The following is a 22,478-nucleotide window of genomic DNA, read 5'->3' as shown; positions in this document are numbered from 1 at the left end:
ATGTAAGAAACAAAAGGAAATCCCCTATTCAGGCAGCTCTGGAGTTCCCTAATTGCACAAGAGCAAAGGACACCCCCCCAATGTGGACGCCTTATTAAGCAATTGCTCAGCCTTCACTCATTGTGCAATTCCAACCCTCCAAAGCTTTTTGCTGCACATATGCAAACCACGTTTTCCACTGCATTCTAGAATTAAGAACAGTTTCTCATTTTTCTCTTCTTCACTTTAGGGGGTCTATGTGCGCAAGGAAAAAAAAATATCTATTGCTAGATAAGCATTCACTACAAATGAGGTTTTACATTATTTCATCTGGTTGTTTCTGAGTTTACTGGGAGTCAGGAAACATTTGGATTTACTCTTGGACAGCTAAAGATTCATTTTTTCCTGTCACTGACAATAATGATATCACAAAAAATTGTCCATGAAAACATTAGACCTTCAAAATCCTTTGTTCCAAATGGTTGCCATTCTGGCATATTTGGAGTACTTAAAAGTAGCAGTCCCTACTTTACAGCCAAAATTCCAACAGCAGCCTGGGTATATCAAAGTGTATTTTATTAACTACAAACCTTTCTTTTGAGAGAAATCTTGTTAAGCGATCAGCAAGAACAATAACAGGTGTATACAAAGATGAGGAAAGCATGACAAGAAAACCCAGAGGTCATGCAGGAAAAGACAGATTTGACTTCATAAAAATTTTAAGCTGTACACTATAAAAAATATAAAGAAGATTATAAAACAAGCTACAGACCGGGAGATAATATTTGCAACATATAAAATAAAATATAACTATCTACAGTGTATAAGAACTCTGCATATCAATCACAAATAACAATATAAAAACGAGCAGGGTCATAAATACGCAAGTCAGAATGGAAAAATATAAACAGACAGTAAATATACAGAAAGATCCTTATTCCACTAGTAAACAAATGCAAGCTAAAGTGAGATGCACTTTTTAACCCAGAAAATCAGCAGAAATTAAAAATATTGCTGTAATATTTTACAAATACACATAAAAGCATGAAAAAACAGATACTTGTATACTGCTAATGGGAGTGTAAATTGGTATGATCATTTTGGGGGCACTTTGGCAGTATTTGTAAAAACAGTAAAATTTATATATCTTTTGACAAAGCAATTTCACTTGTAGGAATCTATTCTAAAAGAACAGTCTTATAAACATACAAGGATTTAAGTATGAAGAAGTTCATTTTAGCACTGTATGTGATGACAAAAAAGGGACATAACTCAGTTATCACCTAAAAGACAGATGGTGGGAATGTATACTGGTGCAGCCAATATGGAAACCACTATGGAGGTTCCTCAAACAATTAAAAATAGAACTACCCTACGATCCAGCAATTTCACTTCTGGGTGTTTATCTGAAGAAAATGAAAACACCAATCTGAAGAAATATAAGCACTCCTATGTGCACTGCAGCATTATTTCCAACAGCTAAGATATGGAAACAACCTAAGTGTCCATCGATACGGAAATGGATAAAGAAGATGTGATGTATGTATACAATGGATTACCATCCAGCCATAAGTAATGAAATCCTGCTATAGTGAAATGAGTCAGAGAAAGACAAATACTGGATGATTTCACTTATATGGGTAATCTAAAAAACAAAACAAATGAACAATCAAAACAGAAACCAACTCAAAGATACAGGAAACAAACTGCTGGTTACCAGAGAGGTGAGGGGTTGAGGAGGGAGGCGGACGAAACAGGTAAATGGGATTAAGAGGTACAAACTTCCAGTTATAAAATAAGTAAGTCACAGGGATGAAAAGTACAGCGTAGGGCATATAGTCAATAATATTGTAATAACTGTGTGGTGACAAATGAACTAGACTTATCATGGGATTTCACAATATATAAAAATATCAAATCACTTTGATGTACACCTGAAACTAACAGAACACTGTATGTCAATTATACTTCAATAAAATAAGATGTATAAATTGTATCTACACAATGGAACATGATGCAACTTGAAAAAGAATGTAGATTTATACACAGTGATTCAGAAGCAGTTACAAGGTATGAATATTAAGCAAAAAAAGAGTAATGTATCACAACATGCATTTGTATGAGAAAAATTAATATTCTGTGTATGTATGTTTGCAAGAATGGTTACCACACCGTTATTAGCAATCATTTCTGGAAGGGAAAGAGGGGCTGGTATTCTTATTTTCTACAGTTCTATATGATTTTAATATTATTTCAGAGAGCATGGATTACTTCTGTAATTAACAAGTAAGGACAGTTTGCCTTCTGTTTCTCAGCATGAGATGAAGTAGGCGGTACTGGACTAGTCCTCCCACCATAAACAACTATAAAATATCTGAGGCAGCTGTTTGTAGGCAGTGAACAACAGGCAGTGCAAAACTGTGATCCCTAAAACACCAAACCCATGGAGAAAGAGTTCAGATCTGTGGTTATCAGAGGTAGGGGTAGGGAGAGGGTGACTAGAGGGAGGTGGCCAAAAGGTACCAACTTCCAGTTATAAGACAAGTACTAGGGATATAATGTACAGCACAATGACTACAGCTAACACTGCCGTATGATACATCACAAGGAGAAATTTTTCTTCTTTGCTTTTCATTGTGTCTGCAGGAGAGCATGGATATTAACTAAACTCACTGTGGTAATCATTTTAAAATATACGCAAATCAAACCATCGTACTGCATACCTTAAACATGTACAATGATGTACGTCAATTAGTTCTCAATAAACTGGGAGAAAAAACACTAGAAATATTTTTTTATGATTAAAGTCTGTTCCCCTTTCATGAGGGGGAAAAAAAAGGCTGTGACCTCTGAGAGAAGAAAAACTCACAAAATGAACTCTTGATACACTTAGTCCTCTGCTTGGGAATAATTTTCCAACCATGATACAGAAAGCTGAATCCCAAGGAAATTATGGGATTCCTGTTGAGAATCTGGGATTCCTGTATGGGATTCCTGTTGAAATTATGGGAATCCTGTTGAGTTGAGGAGGCAGAGGCAGAATTTGAGGTAGCTGAAGGGGCCGGAATCAGCAAGTAGGGAAATGGACAGGAAGAAGTTATACAAAGAAAGAGCATGAAACACATGTGAGAATCTTCAGTGAATAATGGGGTGAAGGCTGGACTGTACCTATGCAGCCAAGACCACCAGGGGCTGACCAGAAGGCAGCTGCTACAGGGTTGAGAGTGGAACAGAAAGATGTTAGAGATCCAACAGTGTAGAAATAGCACTGCCTTAGGACGGAGGAGTTGGGAGTTCCAAAACTGCCAGAGTAGACAGGTTTTAACACCTTGTTAACATGCCCTGGCAACCAGCTGAATCTCCAGAGAAGCCACACCCTAGAGTGGGAGCTAATCTAAATTTGCATTAATTAGATCCTAAAACCCAGACTTAAACAAAATCTGCAGGGAAGACAGGGCTTGGAGGTTGACTATCACCACATTGCTGGGGCTTGGGGACATCCTAGGTTCCTAAGTAGCTGCCCTAATAATATGTAAAAAACCAAGCATACAGAAGTTCAAGACGATCAAGCAGTGATGTAATTGCCTTTTTAAGGAAAAACAAACAAACAAAACCCTCCCGCCCAAAAAACCAATACTTTCCAGAAGAAGGTAACAAGATCCAGAATCTAACAAATTAGCCAGTGCCAATGACTATAAACAAAACCCACTAGACACAAAGAAACAGGTAAATGCAATCTACATTCAACAGAAATTGAATGTGAGATGGCCTACATGTTGGAATTGATAGGCAAAGACTAAAACAGCTATTATAAACAAGTCCAAAATATTAATAAGATGTTCAAAGAATTAAAGGGAAATATGGCCTTAATGAGTAAACCAATAGAAAATGTCAGCCAAGAAAAGTAATTATCAAAAAGAACCAAGTAGAAATTCTTAAACTGAAAAGTAGTGAAATAAAGAGTTCACTGGATAAGTTTTACATTATATTGAAAATGGAAAAGAAACAGTCCATGAACTTAAAAAGACAGATCAATAGAAACTAAGTAATTGGAAGACTAGAGAGAAAAAACACTAAAGATAAATAGAGCCTCCAGGTCATGATCTCCCGGTTCATGGGTTTCAGCGCCACAGAGGGCTCTGTGCTGACAACTCAGAGCCTGGAGCCTGCTTCGGATTCTGCGTCTCCCTCTCTCTCTGCCCCTCCGTCTCTCACGCTCTGTCTCTCTCTCTCTCTCAAAAATAAACATTAAAAATTTAAGGGGCCCCTGGGTGGCTCAGTCGGTTAAGTGTCCAACGTCAGCTCAGGTCATGATCTCGTGGTCCATGGGTTCAAGTCCCGCGTTGGTCTCTGTGCTGACAGCTCAGAGCCTGGAGCCCACTTTGGATTCTGTCTCCCTCTCTCTCTGCCCTCTCCCACTAGCGCGCTCTCTCTCTCAAAAATAAACATTTTTTGAAATTAAAAATAGATAAATAGAGCCTCACAAATGTGTGCGACTATCTAAAAATTTCTAACATATACATAATAGGAATTCCAGAAAGAGAAGACAGGGTAAGTAGGGCAGAAAAAAGAATAATGACTGGAAGATACCCTGAATTTGATGAAAAACACCAACTTACAGATCCAAAAAGGTCACTGAACATTAAGCAGGATTCATGTAAAAAGAACTACACCTGTGCACATCTCAACCAAACTTCTGAAAACCAAAGATAAAAAGAAAATATTCAAAGCAGCCTCCCCCCACAAGATACATTATACAAAGAGGCATATGAATGCTGATTTCTCACGAGAAAACAGTGGGTGCCAGGTAATAAGAGAACCACATTTCAAAGATGCTGAAAGAAAAAAACTTCAATCCAGAATTCTATATCCAGTTTTTTAAAAAATCCTTCAGAACCAAAGATAAAAGAGAGAGAGAGAGAGAGAGAGAGAGAGAGAGAGAGGCATTTTTAGCTAAACAAAAGCTACAGGAATTTGTCACCAGCCACCTGCTTGTGTCCTATTAGGCTCAAGAGAAATAATTATCAGCTGGAAACTTGGATCTACTGAAAAGAATGAAGAGCACCAGTAAATAAGTAGATAAATAGAAAAGTCTGTATTTTCTTTTTGTTTGTAATTTACTTAAAAGAAAACTATTTAAGTAAAAATAATAATAGGGTATGGTAGGATTCATACCATATGAAAAGTCAAACAGAAGACAATCACACTAACCAAGAGGGAATGGGTAAATGGAATTATACTGTTTAAAGATTGCTACATTTGTTTTTGTTTTTTAATTTTTTAATGTTTATTTATTTTAGAGAGAGAGAGAGTGCACAAGCAGGGGAGGGACAGAGAGAGAAGGAGACACAGAATCCAAAGCAGGCTCCAGGTTCTGAGCTATAAGCACAGAGCCCAATGCAGGGTGCGAACGCACGAACTGTGAGATCGTGACCTGGGCTGAAGTCAGACGCTCAACCAACTGAGTCACCCAGGCGCCCCAAGATTGTTACATTTGTAAAGTGCAAAGCAGGAAACAAGAAGAACAGGTGTGTAGGTGTGAAGTAGAAAAAGGTACAATACTGTGCTTGTTTCCACAGCACATGTACTAATACTGGAACGAAACAGAGAAGATCGGCATGGCCCCTGCGCAAGGATTACACACAATTCGTGAAGCGTTCCATATTTTTATATTTCCATACCCACTTCTCCCCATGTGTCTCCTCCCCAAACATCTCCATGAATCTCCCCTGCACCCCCTGCCTTATTGCTACCCATGATGCAACCTTACAGTTGCCATTTTACTGCCTTTTAAAAAATATTCAACAGAAACCAGGTGCCTTCAGAGGCTCTCTGATAAAGCAGAGCCTGAAGCCTGCTTCAGATTCTGTGTCTCCCTCTCTCTCTGCCCTTCCCCCCGCTCGTGCACTGTCTCTCTCGCCTTCTCTCTTTCAAAAATAAATAAACATTAAAATTAAAACAAAAACAAAACAAAAAACAGAAAAGGTGATAATCCTTAAAGGAAAATCTTAAAAAACTGAATTTTATCAAAATTAAAAACATTTGCTTTCCAAGATTCTGTCTTAAAAAAAAAAAAAAAGCTAGCCATACACAGTGGAAAAAAATATTCACAGGACACCTATCTGACAAGGACTTGTGCACAGAATACACAAGGAACTTTTACCACTCTCTAAGAAAACATCAATATCCCAAATTTTAAAAATGGGCTATAGATTTGGCCATTTCTCAAATGAGGATGAAGTACTAACAAACCACATGAAAAGATGCTCATCATTAATTACACAAATGCCAACAAAACTACCATAAGACCCTGTCACACTTTACTAGAATGGCTAAAACTCTAAAGACCAGAAATACCAAATGTTGGCGAGGATCTGAAACAACTGGAATTCTCAGGCATGGCTAGTGAGAGTATAACGTGGTACAATCACTTTGGAAAACAGTTTGGTAGTTTCCTTGAAGTTTACAATATACTTAATCATTTGACTGAGCAATTCTACTTCTAGCTATTTGCCCCCAGAGAAATGAAAACATTATGTCCACAAAAAGACTTGTACATTTGTTCACAGCATCTTTATTCATAACAGCCAAAAAACAAAAACCCAAATGTGTCTGAGCCCAAAGTGAATGAATAAACAGAATGTGATATATCCATATAATGGAATACTACTCCTCAATAAAGGGAATGAATTGCTACAAGAACACAACATGGATGAATCTCATAGATATGCTGAGTGAAAGAACAAAGACATAAAAGCATATACTTTATGATTCCACTTATACGAAATTCTAAAATAGGCAAAACTAATCTTTAATAAGCATTAGATCAGTGGTTGCCTAGGATGGGGAATTGGACTGAGGAGATTAACTGTAAAGGGGCACTTAGGAACATTTTGGGGGATGGAGACATTCTGTATTTTGACTGGGGTGGTCATTACACAGGGATATATATACTATCAATACATTCGAATGTATGATTTTATTGTATGTAAATTATACATAAACAAGTTGACTAATAAAAGTAAAAGTATTACCAATAAAGATTACTTTTTTCAGATATCTAAAATTATGAAGTAAAAACAATATTCTTTTACATATATGAGAAGTACATTAAAGAAAATAAAGGGTGGGGCAGGAAGTATAGAGGCAGAAGTTTATGTCAATACCAAAGTCCTCTCTCTAGATATCATACTTTTTCTTCTTACCTGTTTCAAATTTATTTTTTATTATGGTCCATATTCATTAAGTCTTGAGCCAAAGATGGTTTATATGTATGCATATAGATAGGTAGGCAAACTTCCATTGCTGACCTTCAGGTTTTTATGCATCAGCCAAATCCATGAATCCCTGTTCATCTACAAACAATCCTGGCGGCAAAGTTTGTAGCCCAGGACGTTGTCCCAATTTTTTGGTCCTTACAAGTTGCACTATCACTACTCTTAGATTTTTTTTTGTCCTCGGACACCCTTCCAAAATGATGGAGATCACCCTTTGCATATATTCAGTCCCTCTTAGAGAACACTCAAGGGTTTGCCAAAAATAAATCAAGTTCTCTCTCCAAAGACTCATATTCTAGACACTCAGGTACTTTTGGACTCCAGGGCATTCCAAGATTTGAAGAACATCCAACACAGAGAGAAAGAAGTAGGTAAATTCATTCTGAACATCCATTCTCCTCATGTGAACTTTTCCTTCTTTGTTCATTTTCAAGAACTATTATGGGAGATCAGGTAATATCCCTAAACCAGGTCAAAAATTCCCAAGCTCCTGGTGAGGAGTCAAGCTCCAAGTGAAAATAAAAGAACTGTCAAAGTTATGAAGAGAACTGAAGGTACTAACAATTGTTTGTTCAACCACTGTATTACTGCATTTTTATTCAATTAAGAGTGCGTGCGACTTGCTTGGATTTGATTCCTTCATTCTTACCTGTGTCATCCTGGGCAAGTTCTTTCATAAAGTTCAAATTCCCATGGGGCTTCTGTGACATTTAAATGAGATAATGTAAAGCATTAAAACAGTATCTAGCACATGAGAGACACTCCTTAAAAGTCAGATGGTTCCCTCAGGGTCCTCTTGGGAAAAGAAATCCAGACATGTGACTCTTCATATATACTCAGGAAAAACATATTTATAGCATTCTGAATATAACTTCTTTCTGAAGAGCTCAGAAAGCTGTCTGGCAACATGGAGGCAAAGTATATGCACTCTCAGGTAATATGCCCTACATTCCAAAGTTAAAGATAGAATGAGGAAGACTATTTTTTTTTAAATTTTTTTTAATGTTTATTTATTCTTGAGACAGAGACAGAGCGTGAACAGGGGAGGGGCAGAGAGAGTGGGAGACACAGAATCTGAAACAGGCTCCAGGCTCTGAGCTGTCAGCACAGAGCCCGACGCGGGGCTCGAACCCACCAACTGTGAGATCATGACCTGAACGAAGCCAGACGCTCAACCGACTGAGCCACCCAGGTGCCCCGAGGAAGACTATTTATAACAGAAATCTTTATTATTTTTACCTGGGCCCAAATCTTTGCCTGATAACTACAACCTTGGAAGCTACCAAGTTCCTAAAAACCAGTGGTTCTCAAAGTGTGGAACCCAAACCATCGGCATCACCTGGGAACTTGTTAGAAATGCAATTTTTCCACCTTTTTTCCTCTCAAACAATCAAAAAAACACTGGGGATTGGGTCCAGCAACTGCGCATTTTAACAAGCCTTTCAGGTGATTGTGATGAATGCTAAAGTTTAAGAATTACAGAAAAGAACACCTACTCATGACCTATCCACAGCATGAATGTAAGGTAGCCGAGTTCAACAGAGCCCGTTTGGGGAATGAGATTTGTAATTTGTAAATTAGGGAGTAACTAATAAATCTGAAAGTACTGGAGTAAATGGAAGTAGTAATCAGTACTTCTATAAATTTAAAAGCAATTAGTAAAGAGGTGACAGAGAGCACAAAAAAGGTGAGGGAGGGCAAAAATGAGGTAGGCAGAGATATACACGATACAAATGGTTAGTGCCAAGGGGCCACTGGTGGAATGAATCATCAAATAAAGCAAGCCATCGAGGTATTTACTGCACTTACAGTGAGAAGGGGAAAAAGTTTTACAACATTTGCTAGATAGAAACCAGAGGACTTCTCAAAACACCATACAATTTTACCTAGTTTATACCCATCTCAAGGGCTCCTTCAATTAAATAGGCAAAACAGAAAAGGAAGTAGATACAGTTCACAGTTTATTCTAAATATCTGGCTGGACATGATTTTTCTTTAGATGTCTATGGACTGATAGGGAAGTATGAGGAGAAACTGACTCAAAGGGTGAAAACAAACAAAAGATCTAATCTAGCATGGTGTGACAAAGGGACATCCATGTTCTTATTACCTAAAAAATAGAATGCTGTGCCTCTCCAAGTATCCAAAAGTTCTCATCTCATTCAATGTACAGAGAAAACACCTCCTGTACAAGGGTAACCAAAGAAAAGTTCAGAAGTTATTCATACACAGCTACTGCAAAACATTAAGAAAAAAAATGGGTGATGGGGTGCCTGGGTGGCTCAGTCGGTTGAGCGTCTGACTTCGGCTCAGGTCATGATCTCGTGGTTTGTGGGTTTGAGCCCCACTGTGCTGACAGCTCAGAGCCTAGAGCCTGGAGCCTGATTCAGATTCTGTGTCTTCTCCTTTCTCTGCCCCTCCCATGCTCATGCTCTCTCTCTCTCTCTCTCTCTCTCTCTCTCTAATAAATAAACATTAAAAAAAAAAGAAAAAAGAAAAAATGGGTGAATATTCTAATAGTAAAATGGGCAAAGAACATAGGGCAGTTTATAAGAAATATAATACCAATCATATAACCAGTAAGCATAATACTTTTAGAACCAACCCTATTGGTAATCAAAGAAGGAAAATCAAAACAATGAAATATCGTTTTTTGCCCATCTCTGGCAAAGTCGGGAAAAATTAAACCATTCAACCTTGATGAGGAAGCTAGAAAATAAATACTCTTATATTCTGCAGTTTACATGGCATACAACCTTTTTTTGGAGGGCAATGTAGCATTATCTACCAAAAGTCTTAAAAATCTGCATACCCTCCTTGACCTAGTAATTGTACTTCAAAAATGAACAAAAGGTGTATATAAAGACTTCTGCCTGAGAAGGCATCATTTATAAAACTGAAAAGTCAGTAACTTCCCAAAATGTCTAATGGTTGAGGACTCAGCAAATATTATGGTATGTCCACGCCAGTTAATATAACACAGCCATTAAAATTCATGTTATAGGTGAACATGGAAACATATGCAGAACATATTTATTGCTAAGTGAACAAAGTGGATTACAAAACAGTATATATATGGTTTGATCCTATTTCTGCTAAAAAGCAAAAAGAGTTCACATATGGTGTCTGTCCATCTATCCAACCAGAAGGATCACAGAGTCTTTTCTTTCCCTTATTGATAATCTTGATTTTTCTAGTATTTCTAAGATGAATACCTATTTTATAATACAAAGAGAGGTTATTTTTGTAAAAAAAAAAAACAAAACACTTAAAAACTATAGACCTCAGAGTTAAATAATTCTACTTCCAATATCTCAACTGAAGTGCCCAAACTGAATACACAGAATAGCTCCTCCATATGCCTTGTGATCCCTCCTTTGTCTACTGTGTTTGCTGCTATGGTTGGTTGTGGTATCCAGAATGGTGCCTGATGCATGGCAGACAGTCAATAGCTCTTAAATGAGAAAATGCCATCCATCTCCCATAAATCATAAAGAATTACTGCCAGATGGATAGAAGACAATCGGAAGCAGGTCATTAAGAGCCAATTGACAGCCTGCATTCCTAACAAATCCACTTTTATTTTCTATTTTTTAAGAAATCAACTTAAAAAAAAATTCATTTGATGTCAGTATGTAGATATGGAATTGATATCTACAATTTGATTTGTATACTGACTTTATGATCAATCAACTTTGCTAAATTCACTTAATTCTATTAATTTATCCTTATTTTCTTTCAGATTTTCTAAGCATTCATCACATTATTTGCAAATAAAGACAACTTTTTTTTCCCTTTCCAATCACCTTTTTAATACTTTCCTTTTCCTGCCTTCCTGTACTGGCTAGGACCTCCAACATAAACTGAATGTAACTGATAATTACTACCCTTGTGTTGTTCTATTTCTAGACCGGCTTGGTGGTTATATAGTTCCTTACTTCGGATTCTTTTTGCTTAATGTATTTCCACATGTATATTTCATAATTAAAAAAGTTCAAAAAGAAAAAGAAAGTAGCGGGAGAAGTAAACAATGAAGAGACTGGCAAAATTCTCCAGTATGGAAGGGTATGTTAGTTTCCTATTGCTGCAATACAATGTATTACCTTACAGTTCTAAAGGTCAGAGATCCTAACATCGAGGTGTTCACAGGGTGTTGTCAGTTTTGTCAGTCGACGTGTTGACAGTGCTCTTTCTGGAGGCTCTGCAGGAGAATATGCTTCCCTGCCTTTTCCAGCATCTAGAGGCCACCTGCATTCCTTGGCTCACGGTCCCTTCCCCCATGTTCAAGGCCAGCAGTATACTGTCTCCAAATCCCTCTCTCTAGACCACTAGTTCCATCATCACATCTCCTTTTTCTGACTCTTGACACCCCTGCCTCCTTATAAGGACCCTTATGATTACACTAATCAACCTCGGAAACCTAGCACCATCTTCCCACCTCAAGACCCTTAATCACACCTGCAAAGGCATTTTTGCCTTGTAAGGTAACACTGAGCAGGTTTCAGGAATTAAGACGTGGACCATCTTTAAGGGGCCATTATTCTGTCTACCACAAAGTGTGAGGACATGGGGGCAGAGGCAGAATGCCATTTGGCAGCTTTTTCACCACTATAAATCAGGACCACTCACAATCAGCAGTTCAGACAGGCTCAAGGGAAACTACCATACTAAACGGGAAGTGACCAGAGAGTAGAATTTCTTCCTGACATGGTAGGCTACAGCTCCAAGGAGGAGGTCAGAAACTGCCATATCATTTATGTGAAACAGAAATCAGACCCAGGAAACAGCTCTGGTATAGTAGCTCCACTATATACAGAATAGAAAATGTAGAAAATAAATTCATTTGTTAAGATTGCATACCACCTGACTTCCTCCCCACTCTCTTCAGGGTGGTGACTTGGTAATACGAACTTCTATCAACCAGTTGTAGACTTGAGAAGGAGATTCTAAAGAGTATTTGTAGACAAAGAAGGAATCACATAAGAATCAACATAACCTATTTTGGAGCAAATATGAGATCTGAAGAAACCTTTCTTTGTTCAAAAAAATATAAATGGCCAGAATCAGACTGCAGAAATCCAAGTTGGGGTCTATGACAGGAATGTACCACAGTTTGTGGGAGGAAATGTAAAATGAAGAAAAAGATATTCTTATATCTGATGTTTAAAATCATAGACATTGTGAAGTATGATAAAAGAAAAATGACAAACAAAGGCAGATTAAAGGGACCTGGAGAAAAGGCAGGCAAAAATATAAAGGTTATAGGATAAGACGGGGAAATAATGTAAAAGAACATATAATGCAATAGCAGTCTTAAAAACCAAATTAGAAGCAGTGAAAAGTAGAATCAGCATTATAAAAATCCGAATCAATTACAGAAAGGATAAACTTGAGAAGCTCTTTGGGGATGCAGCAGCAAAGCAAAATGAGATTAAAATGATGACAGAAAAAGAGATGTAGAAGACAATGAAGAAAATAATAAACATAATATTAGCAAATAAGGACACAAGAAATGAAAACTTTTCTAGTCCAAAGACAGAACTGTATCTGCTTATTAAAAAGCTCGTTTTGGGGCACCTGGGTGTCTCAGTCAGTTAAGCTTCTGACTTCGGCTCAGGTCACGATCTCATGGTTCGTGAGTTCGAGCCCCACGTGGGGCTCTGTGCTGACAGCTCAGACCCTGGAGCCTGCTTCAGATTCGGTGTCTCCCTTTCTCTCTGCCATCCCTCCCCTGCTCATGCTTTCGCTTTCTCTCTCTCTCAAAAATAAACATTAAAACATTAAAAAAAAAAAAAAAAAAAAAGCTTGTTTTGGGGGTGTCTGGGTGGCTAGGTTGGTTAAATGTCCGACTCTTGATATCAGCTCAGGTCATGATCTCATGGTTGTAAGATGGAACCCCACCTCAGGCTCCCAGGCTGAGCATGAAGCCTGCTTGGGATTCTCCCTCTCCCTCTCTCTCTGCCCCTCCCCTGCTTGCACATGCTCTCTCTCTCCCCCTCAAAATAAAACAATTAACTTAAAAAAATAAATAAAAAGGTAAATACCAAATTGTTAACAGCAGTTATCCCTGGAGTGTAGTCTTTGACTTTAAATATTTTTGTGAATCATCTGATTCCTTTGCATAAGTATGTGTATTACTACTACATTTTATAAAAGTCACCTTAATGTTTAAAAAGCATCCATGTCATCTTTGATGAAAACATTCCTCAATTGAAACATTTGAATAACAGGTGAATCAGGACACCTGGGTGGCTCAGTCGGTTAGGCATCTGATTTTTGGCTTAGGTCATGATCTCACAGTTTGTGAGTTCGACCCCCACGTCGGGCTCTGTGCTGACAGCTCAGAGCCTGAAGCCTGCTTCCGAATCTGTGTTTCCCTCTCTCTCTGCCCCTCACCTGCTCGCACGCTGTCTCTCTCTCAAAAATAAATAAACATTAAAAAAAATAATAACAGATGAATCAAAGAACATAGTAAGAATGGAAAGTCCATAGAGTAAAAGGACTGATGGTGAGCACTGAAAACACTTAATATAAAATTAATTCTCAATAATTATTGTAAATTTAGAAATAAAATACAATTGCGTGAAAAAGAAAATACATATTGGTAAGCAGTCCTAATTTCTACGTCTTAAGTTTAGGTCAATAGTTTTGGCTTTTCAAAAATTCCTCATGTTGATACTTTGAAAATAGAAGATCAAGTATGCTTTTCAATACATTAGTGACTGGTAGCCTTGAAAATAAATATTTTCCAGACAACCAAGCAACAAAGGCAATATTTCCCCCAAAACTATGTAGATGTGTGTGCATGTACGTGGGTATACATGTACACACACACACACACACACACACACACACAGACACACACAAAGAGTATATAAAAAACATTAAAAAAGAACAAAGCATATACCGTACAGTCCCAATTTTATGAAAAGAAAAGAGTAAGTACAGATATATAAGCACAAGGGGGAAAAAGATTGGAAGGATATAAACTAAACTATTAACACTATTTAATTTTAGGTGGTAGTTTGCAGGTGATTTTTACTCTCTTGTGCTTTTCTATATTTTCCATTTAAAACATTCTGGGGTAATTATGTATACAATAAACATCACTCCAAAAATGTCATTGAACAAATAAACAAGGAGACAAAAGCCAGCAGTTCCAAAAGCTGGACAATTTAAGCCCCATCTTTAATCTCAACAACCTATTTTATGAATGATGAAGTTTCCTAGGATCCTACATCCAGAAAGAAAGTAAAGATGCCTGGAAGGATGAATGGGATGTGACGTGAGACTTGAAACACTGACTTTATAATGTGACTTACAATAATTCATTCCCCAGTCAAGCCAGAGTGGCTCCAGCGGTAGCCTGTTGAAAAGTTCTTCACTTAGTTCTTGGTCAGACAACATGGGGAGGAAGACAAAGAAGATCACAAAGCTTAATCTACCTGGGGATGCCAGAATAAGCACTGCTTACATCTATTTATGACATAAATGCTTGGTACCATTAACTAATTAGAGCTTTAGGAAAGTTCTTTAGAGTCTAAGGAAAGAGAGGACCTGTTGCTAAACAGATCCTTGGTTAGTATTACCTAGAGCTATACAGTCACACACATGTATTTTGAAGATGATAATTAAGCTTTTTTTTACACTAAGCCATAACATGAACTCAACATCTTTCCTTTTCATCATTTCCCCAATCTGCATATAGGGTTATTGGGGTTTCAATGAGAAAATGCAAGTAAAGAGCTCAGCACAGTGCCTGGAAAATGGTTAGTGCCTACAAGAGCTTAACTTCATAAATACTATAGTTCAGTTACTTTTCCAATCATTTAGGCACTATAATGCAGCAGAAAGGACACAGAATTTTGTTTTGCTTCCTTTCAGGATGACTATTTATTACTCCTTTAACCACAACTTACTATAGAAAATTTCACGCATATACAAAAGTAGAATACTATAATGAATTCAATGAATCCATTACTCAGATTTAATAATCAGTATTTGGCCTCTTTTTTTTCATTTATACTTCTATCCACAAATGTTATCTTTTTATTTTATTTTATTTTATTTATATTATTTTATTTTATTTTATTTTATTTTATTTTATTTTATTTTATTTGAGACAGAGAGAGAACACGAGCAGGGGAGAGGGGCAGAGAGAGAGACAGAGAGAGACAGAGAGACAGAAAATCTTAAGCAGGCTCTTCGATCAGCAAGGAGCCTGACATAAGGCTCGGTCCCACGACCCTAGGATAATGACCTGAGCCTAAATCAAGAGTCGGACACTTAACTGAGCCACCCAGGTGCCCCTATCCACAAATTATTTTGAAGCAAATCCTAGACATCAAACCGTTCATTAGAACATGAGGGTTTTTTTTTTTAATTTGTTTTAATTCCTTTTTTTTTTTTTTAAGTTTATTTACTTATTTTGAGAGGGAGGGCGGTCAGTGTCAGTCAGAAGACACTGTCAGTGCAGAGCCCAAACTCACGAACCATGAGATCATGACCTGAGCAGAGATCAAGAGTTGGATGCTTAACTTACTGAGCTACCCAGGCACCTCTTTAAATTTATTTTTCTTAAGTAAACACTATGCCCAGCATGGGATTCGAACCCACGACCCTGAGATCAAGAGTTGCATACTCCACTGACTGAACCAGCCAGGCACCCCAGAACATGAAGTTTTAAAGTCCAACAGAAAAGGAAGGGCTCTAATCTTCCACTACTTTACTAGCTCCACGACCTTGGGTAAATAAATTACTTAACCTTCTGAATTTAGGCACCTAGCAGCCACACAAGTGATCTAAGATCACTTTCTTTGCCCCGGTTGGCTCTAGTTGGTTTCAACATCTATGATGTTTCTCTCAAAATGTAACCAGCTCTACTCTACTGCTTTTACCCTCATCTGTACTCTTTTCTTTTTTTTTTTTTTAATTTTTTTTTTAATGTTTATTTATTTTTGAGACAGAGAGAGACAGATCATGAACAGGGGAGGGGCAGAGAGAGAGGGAGACACAGAATCTGAAACGGGCTCCAGGCTCTGAGCTGTCAGCACAGAGCCCGACGCGGGGCTCAAACTCGCGGACCGTGAGATCATGACCTGAGCTGAAGTCGGACGCTCAACCAACTGAGCCACCCAGGCGCCCCTCATCTGTACTCTTTATTTTACTTCTGGATAATCCCAATAGCAACTGTCTTCTAACCTCTTGCTCATCCCACACCCAGGTTTTTTACTTTTTTTTTTTTAATGGCTGAATACTGAATATATCCTGCAAGATATTCAATAAATCAAAAAAGATTAAGGGTGAAGAAAGTTTGGGAAAGACTGTGAAGGCTATTCTCACAGTGTACACTATAGTAAAAGCTTCAATAAGTCTTGCAGTATTGGATTCTAACATTGCTTTACCATAACTTAAATGATTATGAAACTCTTTTTCTTTTACATAACAACTAAGAACCTATAAAACTAGAGTTCCATACAACATGCTTAGGAAATATAATATGTTAATGCTAAGTCAGCGCTCCTGAAGCACTGCCTTCACTGGAATGCTACCAGCTCAACAAAATGTCAAGAGTTCCTTCTTAATTACAAGGTTCAAATTAACTTATGTTGCTTCTCACGTCTTCGTACACGCCACAAACTGCCTCCCAAACTAGGATGTTTGCCTTACAAGTCTGGATCTTTCTTGTTGTGTGTGCAAGACAGTATAATACAGACATGTTCAGTAAGTATCTGGTGAATGGGCATCAAGGAGGGGCCGGACACGTGACCAATCTGGACCAGGAATGAAACTGCACATGTTGCTGCTACTGACAAGTCCTTGAGATGTTTTATGTTTCTTAGTATTGACCACTAGAAGCTGGAGAAAATCTCTATCTTTTAGGGTTTCTAAATGGTCAAAGTTCCTACAGATTCTCTCTGATGACACATCCATATACTAATATTCTAGGTCAGCCATGGAGATGCCTCGTATGAGTTTATCATCAGTTTTCAATCTTCTCTTGAGCCTCAGTCACTCTTTTAAAAAAATCAAAGGGGGTAATACCTACTTGGCAGGCTTATTGTGAGAACTTCATGAAATACTATATACAAGTACCTACTCCAGGGACCAATACATGCTAGATATCCAAGAGTTGTTATTTTTCCCTGCAATGGAGAATAAGGCGGAGTGAAAAGTAAACAAAGGAAGGGAACATCTTACACAAAGTAGCTAGGGAAGACCCTCTAACAAGGTGACATTTAGAAGGGAGTGTCACCCTTACAGCCACACAGCTCTCTGCAGACACAGTGCTACACGTTAAGAGGAAAGCAAGCGCAAAGACCCTTAGACATGAGTGCTTGGCTTGTGTGAGGAACAGCAAGGATACCAATGTGACTAGAGTGTATCAGGTAGGAGGAGAGCAGTAGGAGCTGCAGTCAGAGTTAAGGGGGATGGAGTTGGTCTCAGATCATTCAGAGCGTTGCAGGATGTTGTTAAAGCTTTGGCTTTTACTCTCAGTGAGAGCAGCAGCCATCAGAAGGTTTTAAACAAAGAAGTGACATGATCTTACTGATGTTTTAAAAAGATCATTCCAATTGTGGTGCTGAAAACAGACTGGGGAGCAGGAGGAAGGAGGAACTCGAGAAATTAGTCAGAAGGCATTGTAACGAGTTAACCTAGAGTGTGGTGGTAAGAAAGAGTTGTATCTGCATTTATTTTGAAGGTAAAGAAGACATGAACTGCTGATGAACTAGGTATGGAGGTGTGAGAAAAAGGAGTCAAGAATAACCCCAAGAATTTTGACACAAGCTACCCAAAAGTCAAAGCTGCCATTTACCAAGATGAGAAGAATAAAGAAAGACCAGATTTAGGGGAGAGTATGGATTTAGAGATGTTATGTCCGACATACCTATTTCACAGTCCTTGGGGTGGAGACTATCTTAGTCTCGAGCTGCCATGAGCTGCAACTGCCCTGGGGTAGCCTGTAAATCACCACTATAGGCCGAGAGCACGGACTGCTAGTTCTGTAGTCTTCTCTGGCCAGATCATATACTTATCATATGTTGCAATGTATCATATGCTGTATCATATACTGGCATTACCACTGGGAGAGTTGATGAGAAGATAAGGGTCAGTACGGCTGCAGCTGGTTAGGACTCCTTCCTTGATCTGCACCAAAAACAGCTAACCCAACAGCTGACTCCCAAAAGTACCCTCCAGAGTCCAGCTCATCTTGTGATCATAGAACAATAATACTAGGATCCCACTGCCCAAGCCATGCTTACCCAGTTTCTCTTCTAACTTATCATCTTCCACAAAGTGTAAACATTGTGTTAGCTGTCCTCAGCCTCACATACTACAACTCCCCATCATCACCCCCTTCTGAAACTGGAAGAGCAGGATTTCACTCCAACTTTTCATTGGAAAAGCATAAAATGAGTACTCTTCTTGAGAAAGAGAGGCTCCTACATTCCCAAGATCCCTATCAGTCACCCAACACACCCAAAGTATGGGTTTTTGATTAGTCAATATATTCAACCAAAGGCAATCTACGCAACAATTCTGCTGTAAGGAACCACGTCACTGTTTGCAGTAAGGCAGAAATTGAGAATAGTCCCTTGGTTCAATAAAGCAAAGACTGGCTAAAGAAATCTTGGCATATAAAGGAATACTAAGTGATCATCAAAAATGATTCCATGTAAGAATACATTAAAAAATATTGAGTGAAAAAAACCAGATTACAGGGGCGCCTGGGTGGCTCAGTAGGTTAAGCGTGTGACTTCGGCTCAGGTCATGATCTCCCAGCTTGTGATTTCGAGCCCTGCATCGGGCTCTGTGCTGACAGCTCCGGGCCTGGAGTCTGCTTCCGATTCTGTGTCTCCCCCTCTCACTGTCCCTCTCCCACTTGCACTCTGTCTCCCTCTCTCTCAATAATAAATAAACATTAGAAAAAATTTTTTAAAAAAGGGAAAAAATCAGATTACAAACAGTATGTATAATGACCCCTAGCTTTGTACAAAAAAAGTGTGTGTATGTGTGTACACTAGAAGTTAAATATGAAAATGATTAGCAAAAATTAACAGTGATGTTAGCACTGGGTAAAAGGACTGCAGATAAATTTTCCTTTTTCCCTTTTTGTTTTTTTTTTTTTACTTGTTTACAATGAACATATACTCTTTTCTACTAAGCACATGTTTAAACATTTAAAATATTCAATATAGCAATATTTTATATTCAATACAATATCTCTCATATTTGCAGTTTATGGCTGGGATTTAGTTTTTACTGTCTGACATTTTCTGAGAAAACGCTTACCTATGTCTCTAAACTTCATCTAGGTCAGAAGGCTTCCACCTAAAAAGCCGTTTGAGGACTCTTCCCCAAGGGCCTCTCCCCCAGGGGATGTGACGAGGTCAGACACAGGGTTCCCCGGCTCAGCACAGGAGACTCTGCTCCCAGGGTGTGCGGGTGCTACTCCCCCAGCCTGGCAACTGCTACGTGGGAATGCGAAGCAGAGCAGACTGCCCTACTCTCCACACCTGGCCAAAGACCCAACTGTTAAGCAGAGACTAAGAGTTCCACAGTCCCCACCAGGGCAACAGGCAACGAGCTTTGTTTTCTATAAACAGACCAGAAAAAAGTTCAGGTTAAAACACAGTCTTTAGAGGAAGAAAAATAGAAACCAGGCAGCGGGGAATGCTTCATATTCCTAAAAGCTTTTTTTGTAAGTTAACACATGGTGTCTGCTTCTCTCTAGTCACCTATTTATCACTCTCCTCCTTAGAGAAGGGAAAAAGCCCTGGCTGTTTTCCTAGTGCAGAGTTTTGTGGCTGGGGGGAAGGAGGAGAGGGGGGAGGAAGGAGGGTGCTTTAAGCATGATGCAAACCATTTGGAGCCGAGTGAGAGCACTGCCAACACAAGCTGCACTATTTAAACAAGTGAGGAAATGATCGTATATACAACATGCCAGCGAGCACACACACACACCAAAGGAAGTCGAGAGGGCTTTTTTTTTCAGGACACAGAGCTGGATGTCAGCGGCTAAAAGGTCGATATTTTCCCTTAACACCCTTCTCAATGACTTAATCATGTTCCGTTTGCACAGAAAACTTCCCAAGAATAAAAAAGTCTGGAGAATTAAGAGGAGGGGTGAATGGGGAGGGATGTTTGGCCTGGGGCTGACCTTATCCGAGGTTTTCTCCACGTAGCAGGGGTCCTGAGGGGCAGCCAGCAAGGGGACAAAGCCCGAGAGAAGCCGATCCTCTTCCAGGATAAGAAGGGTGAGGTCATCGTCCGGGTCCTTGTACAGTGGCACCTCAGACTGATTCACCGCAGTCAATATGTTACAGAAATCAGCCAGCATCGACCACACATCCATAGCAACCCTGTGAGAAATAAGGTAAGAAAAGAAGAACAGCTCTAAAGAGGGACCAGTTAAAGTATTTTAAGCACTGCTGAGAACAGAGGTACTGGTAGCAAATGCTGTCTATGGCTGGCATCTGCCAGGAAATCTTACCCAAAAAGCTAGGGCACAAAATTGCATCCATGGCAGCAATCTGGTGGGCAAGTGTCCATCTATGCAAAGTTAAAATTGATTAGGGGGAGTTTTTAAATCCTAACCAGAGAGGAAAAAGAATTGAGAGAATCAGTTGCCTAATGCAGGTCCTGTCACCTTTCCAGACAGTGTGCCTGAGACACTTACTCAAACACTCTAGACACCCAGGGCCTGAGGCAGCTCCCAGAATTCCCCCACTTCTGTCCAGCCAAGTATATGCCACAAGACAGTAACAGAGCGCCAATCTCCCCTCCTCCCATACAGCCAGAGGGGCCAGTCACGCCATGGGAAGAGTCACGTGAGTTCCCCCCCCCCCACCCCCGCCATAATGCTTTAGAAATCTCTTCCTATATATAAGCAGGAAAACAAACAAACAAACAAACAAACACACAAACACAAATAGGTGAAGGGGATTAAGAGTACACTTATCTTGATGAGAGCTGAGTAATGTATATAATTGTTGAATCACTATATTGTATACCTGAAACTAATCTAACACTGTACATTAATTACATTGGAATTAAACACATACACACACACACACACACACACACACACACACACCAACAAAAACCTCATTCCTGGCCTGCCAAGAGCATCCCAGGACAGTAAAGCTTCCCATGCATCCCAGCAGACGAACCAGTATCAGTGATGTCTTGGCCATCCCACAACCCCCCACCCCCTTCTCTCATTTGTGGAAGGTTAGACACAGGATGACCAACAATTCTGGTTTGCCTGGGACTGTCCCAATTTTCACACCCTGTGGATGCTAAGTTGTACTTCAAAAGGAGTGAGTTGCATAGGAGAATTATAATGAAAGGCTTTACAATTAGGGTCAAGAGGTGGGGTGGCAAGAGGCGAGAAGCAAAGAGAACTACGAATGAGCTACATCCTGGAATCTTCCCAGAGGAGTTACTGCGCATGAGCCAAATCTGCTAGGGAGGGGCCTCAGCCTTAAGCAATTTGTTTCTCCTGGAGACTAGGAGCCTTTGGGAGATGGCAGAAAAGAGGGCATGCAAGGGACATGCCACTGAAGGTGATGCTGGGGGAGAAAGTGGAGTAGGGTGTGGGGACTCCCTGACTGGCTCCAGGTGGAAGGAGCCTGCACTGGTTTATTTACTGTAATCACTGCACTAGGAAAAGGCAATGAAATGAAACATCTTGTTTTCAAGAGTGTCCTGGGAACCAGGCGGAACACAGCCCCATTAATCACACAACGGCACATAATCAACACACGTGTACTGCAGAAGGAACTTGCTTCACAGGCTTTGCCCAGGAAAAAGAACATGTTTGGGAAGAATCACCGGAGGGACGAGAGTTTTCTAAAGCCTTCTCTCTGCACAGACACCGACAACCAGACTCATTCACAAAGCTCCATCTTTTGGCTCAGCTGAGTTTGGCTGTCAGAAATGTTTAAATATGGAAAAAAATAAACAGTTGCAACACGTTTCTGTGCAGAGATCTGCCTGAGCCCCTTTGTGATGTAATGGGAAACGCGGCATTGAGGCTACCAGCTGTAGAATAAACAGAACTTGGAGGGTTAAAAGGAACTGAACTCTCCACGACCCCATCTGCAGAGAAGAAAATAATAAGAGGAATGATGCACTGCCCCACAGCTCTGATAGTTTATCCTCCGGTCCCGGCTGCAGAGACAAGCACCGGATGTGATAGGGCTGCTCAGGGCCGCC

At 39.4% G+C, this 22,478-nt stretch overlaps 1 protein-coding gene and 1 non-coding gene across 7 annotated transcripts in view; one reads left to right on the top strand and one right to left on the bottom strand.

Moving 5' to 3' along the window:
• SMG6 (SMG6 nonsense mediated mRNA decay factor) overlaps positions 1 to 22,478 on the bottom strand; it is a 226,478-nt gene that overhangs the window by 90,683 nt on the left and 113,317 nt on the right. For all 6 annotated transcript variants that reach the window (XM_060646929.3, XM_060646932.3, XM_060646930.3 and 3 more), the window contains one exon: positions 20,419 to 20,620. In XM_060646929.3, coding sequence (XP_060502912.1) covers positions 20,419 to 20,620 — 202 coding nt within the window. The remainder of the gene's footprint in view (positions 1 to 20,418; positions 20,621 to 22,478) is intronic.
• Positions 5,543 to 5,648, top strand: LOC132688713 (U6 spliceosomal RNA). The gene has a single exon (XR_009614683.1). It is a non-coding gene; the product is annotated as a U6 spliceosomal RNA (small nuclear RNA).

This window comes from Panthera onca, chromosome E1 (assembly GCF_046562875.1).
Source record: "Panthera onca isolate mPanOnc1 chromosome E1, mPanOnc1 haplotype 2, whole genome shotgun sequence".
Classification (NCBI taxonomy): Eukaryota; Metazoa; Chordata; class Mammalia; order Carnivora; family Felidae; genus Panthera; species Panthera onca.
This window is presented reverse-complemented; position numbering and strand designations above follow the sequence as displayed.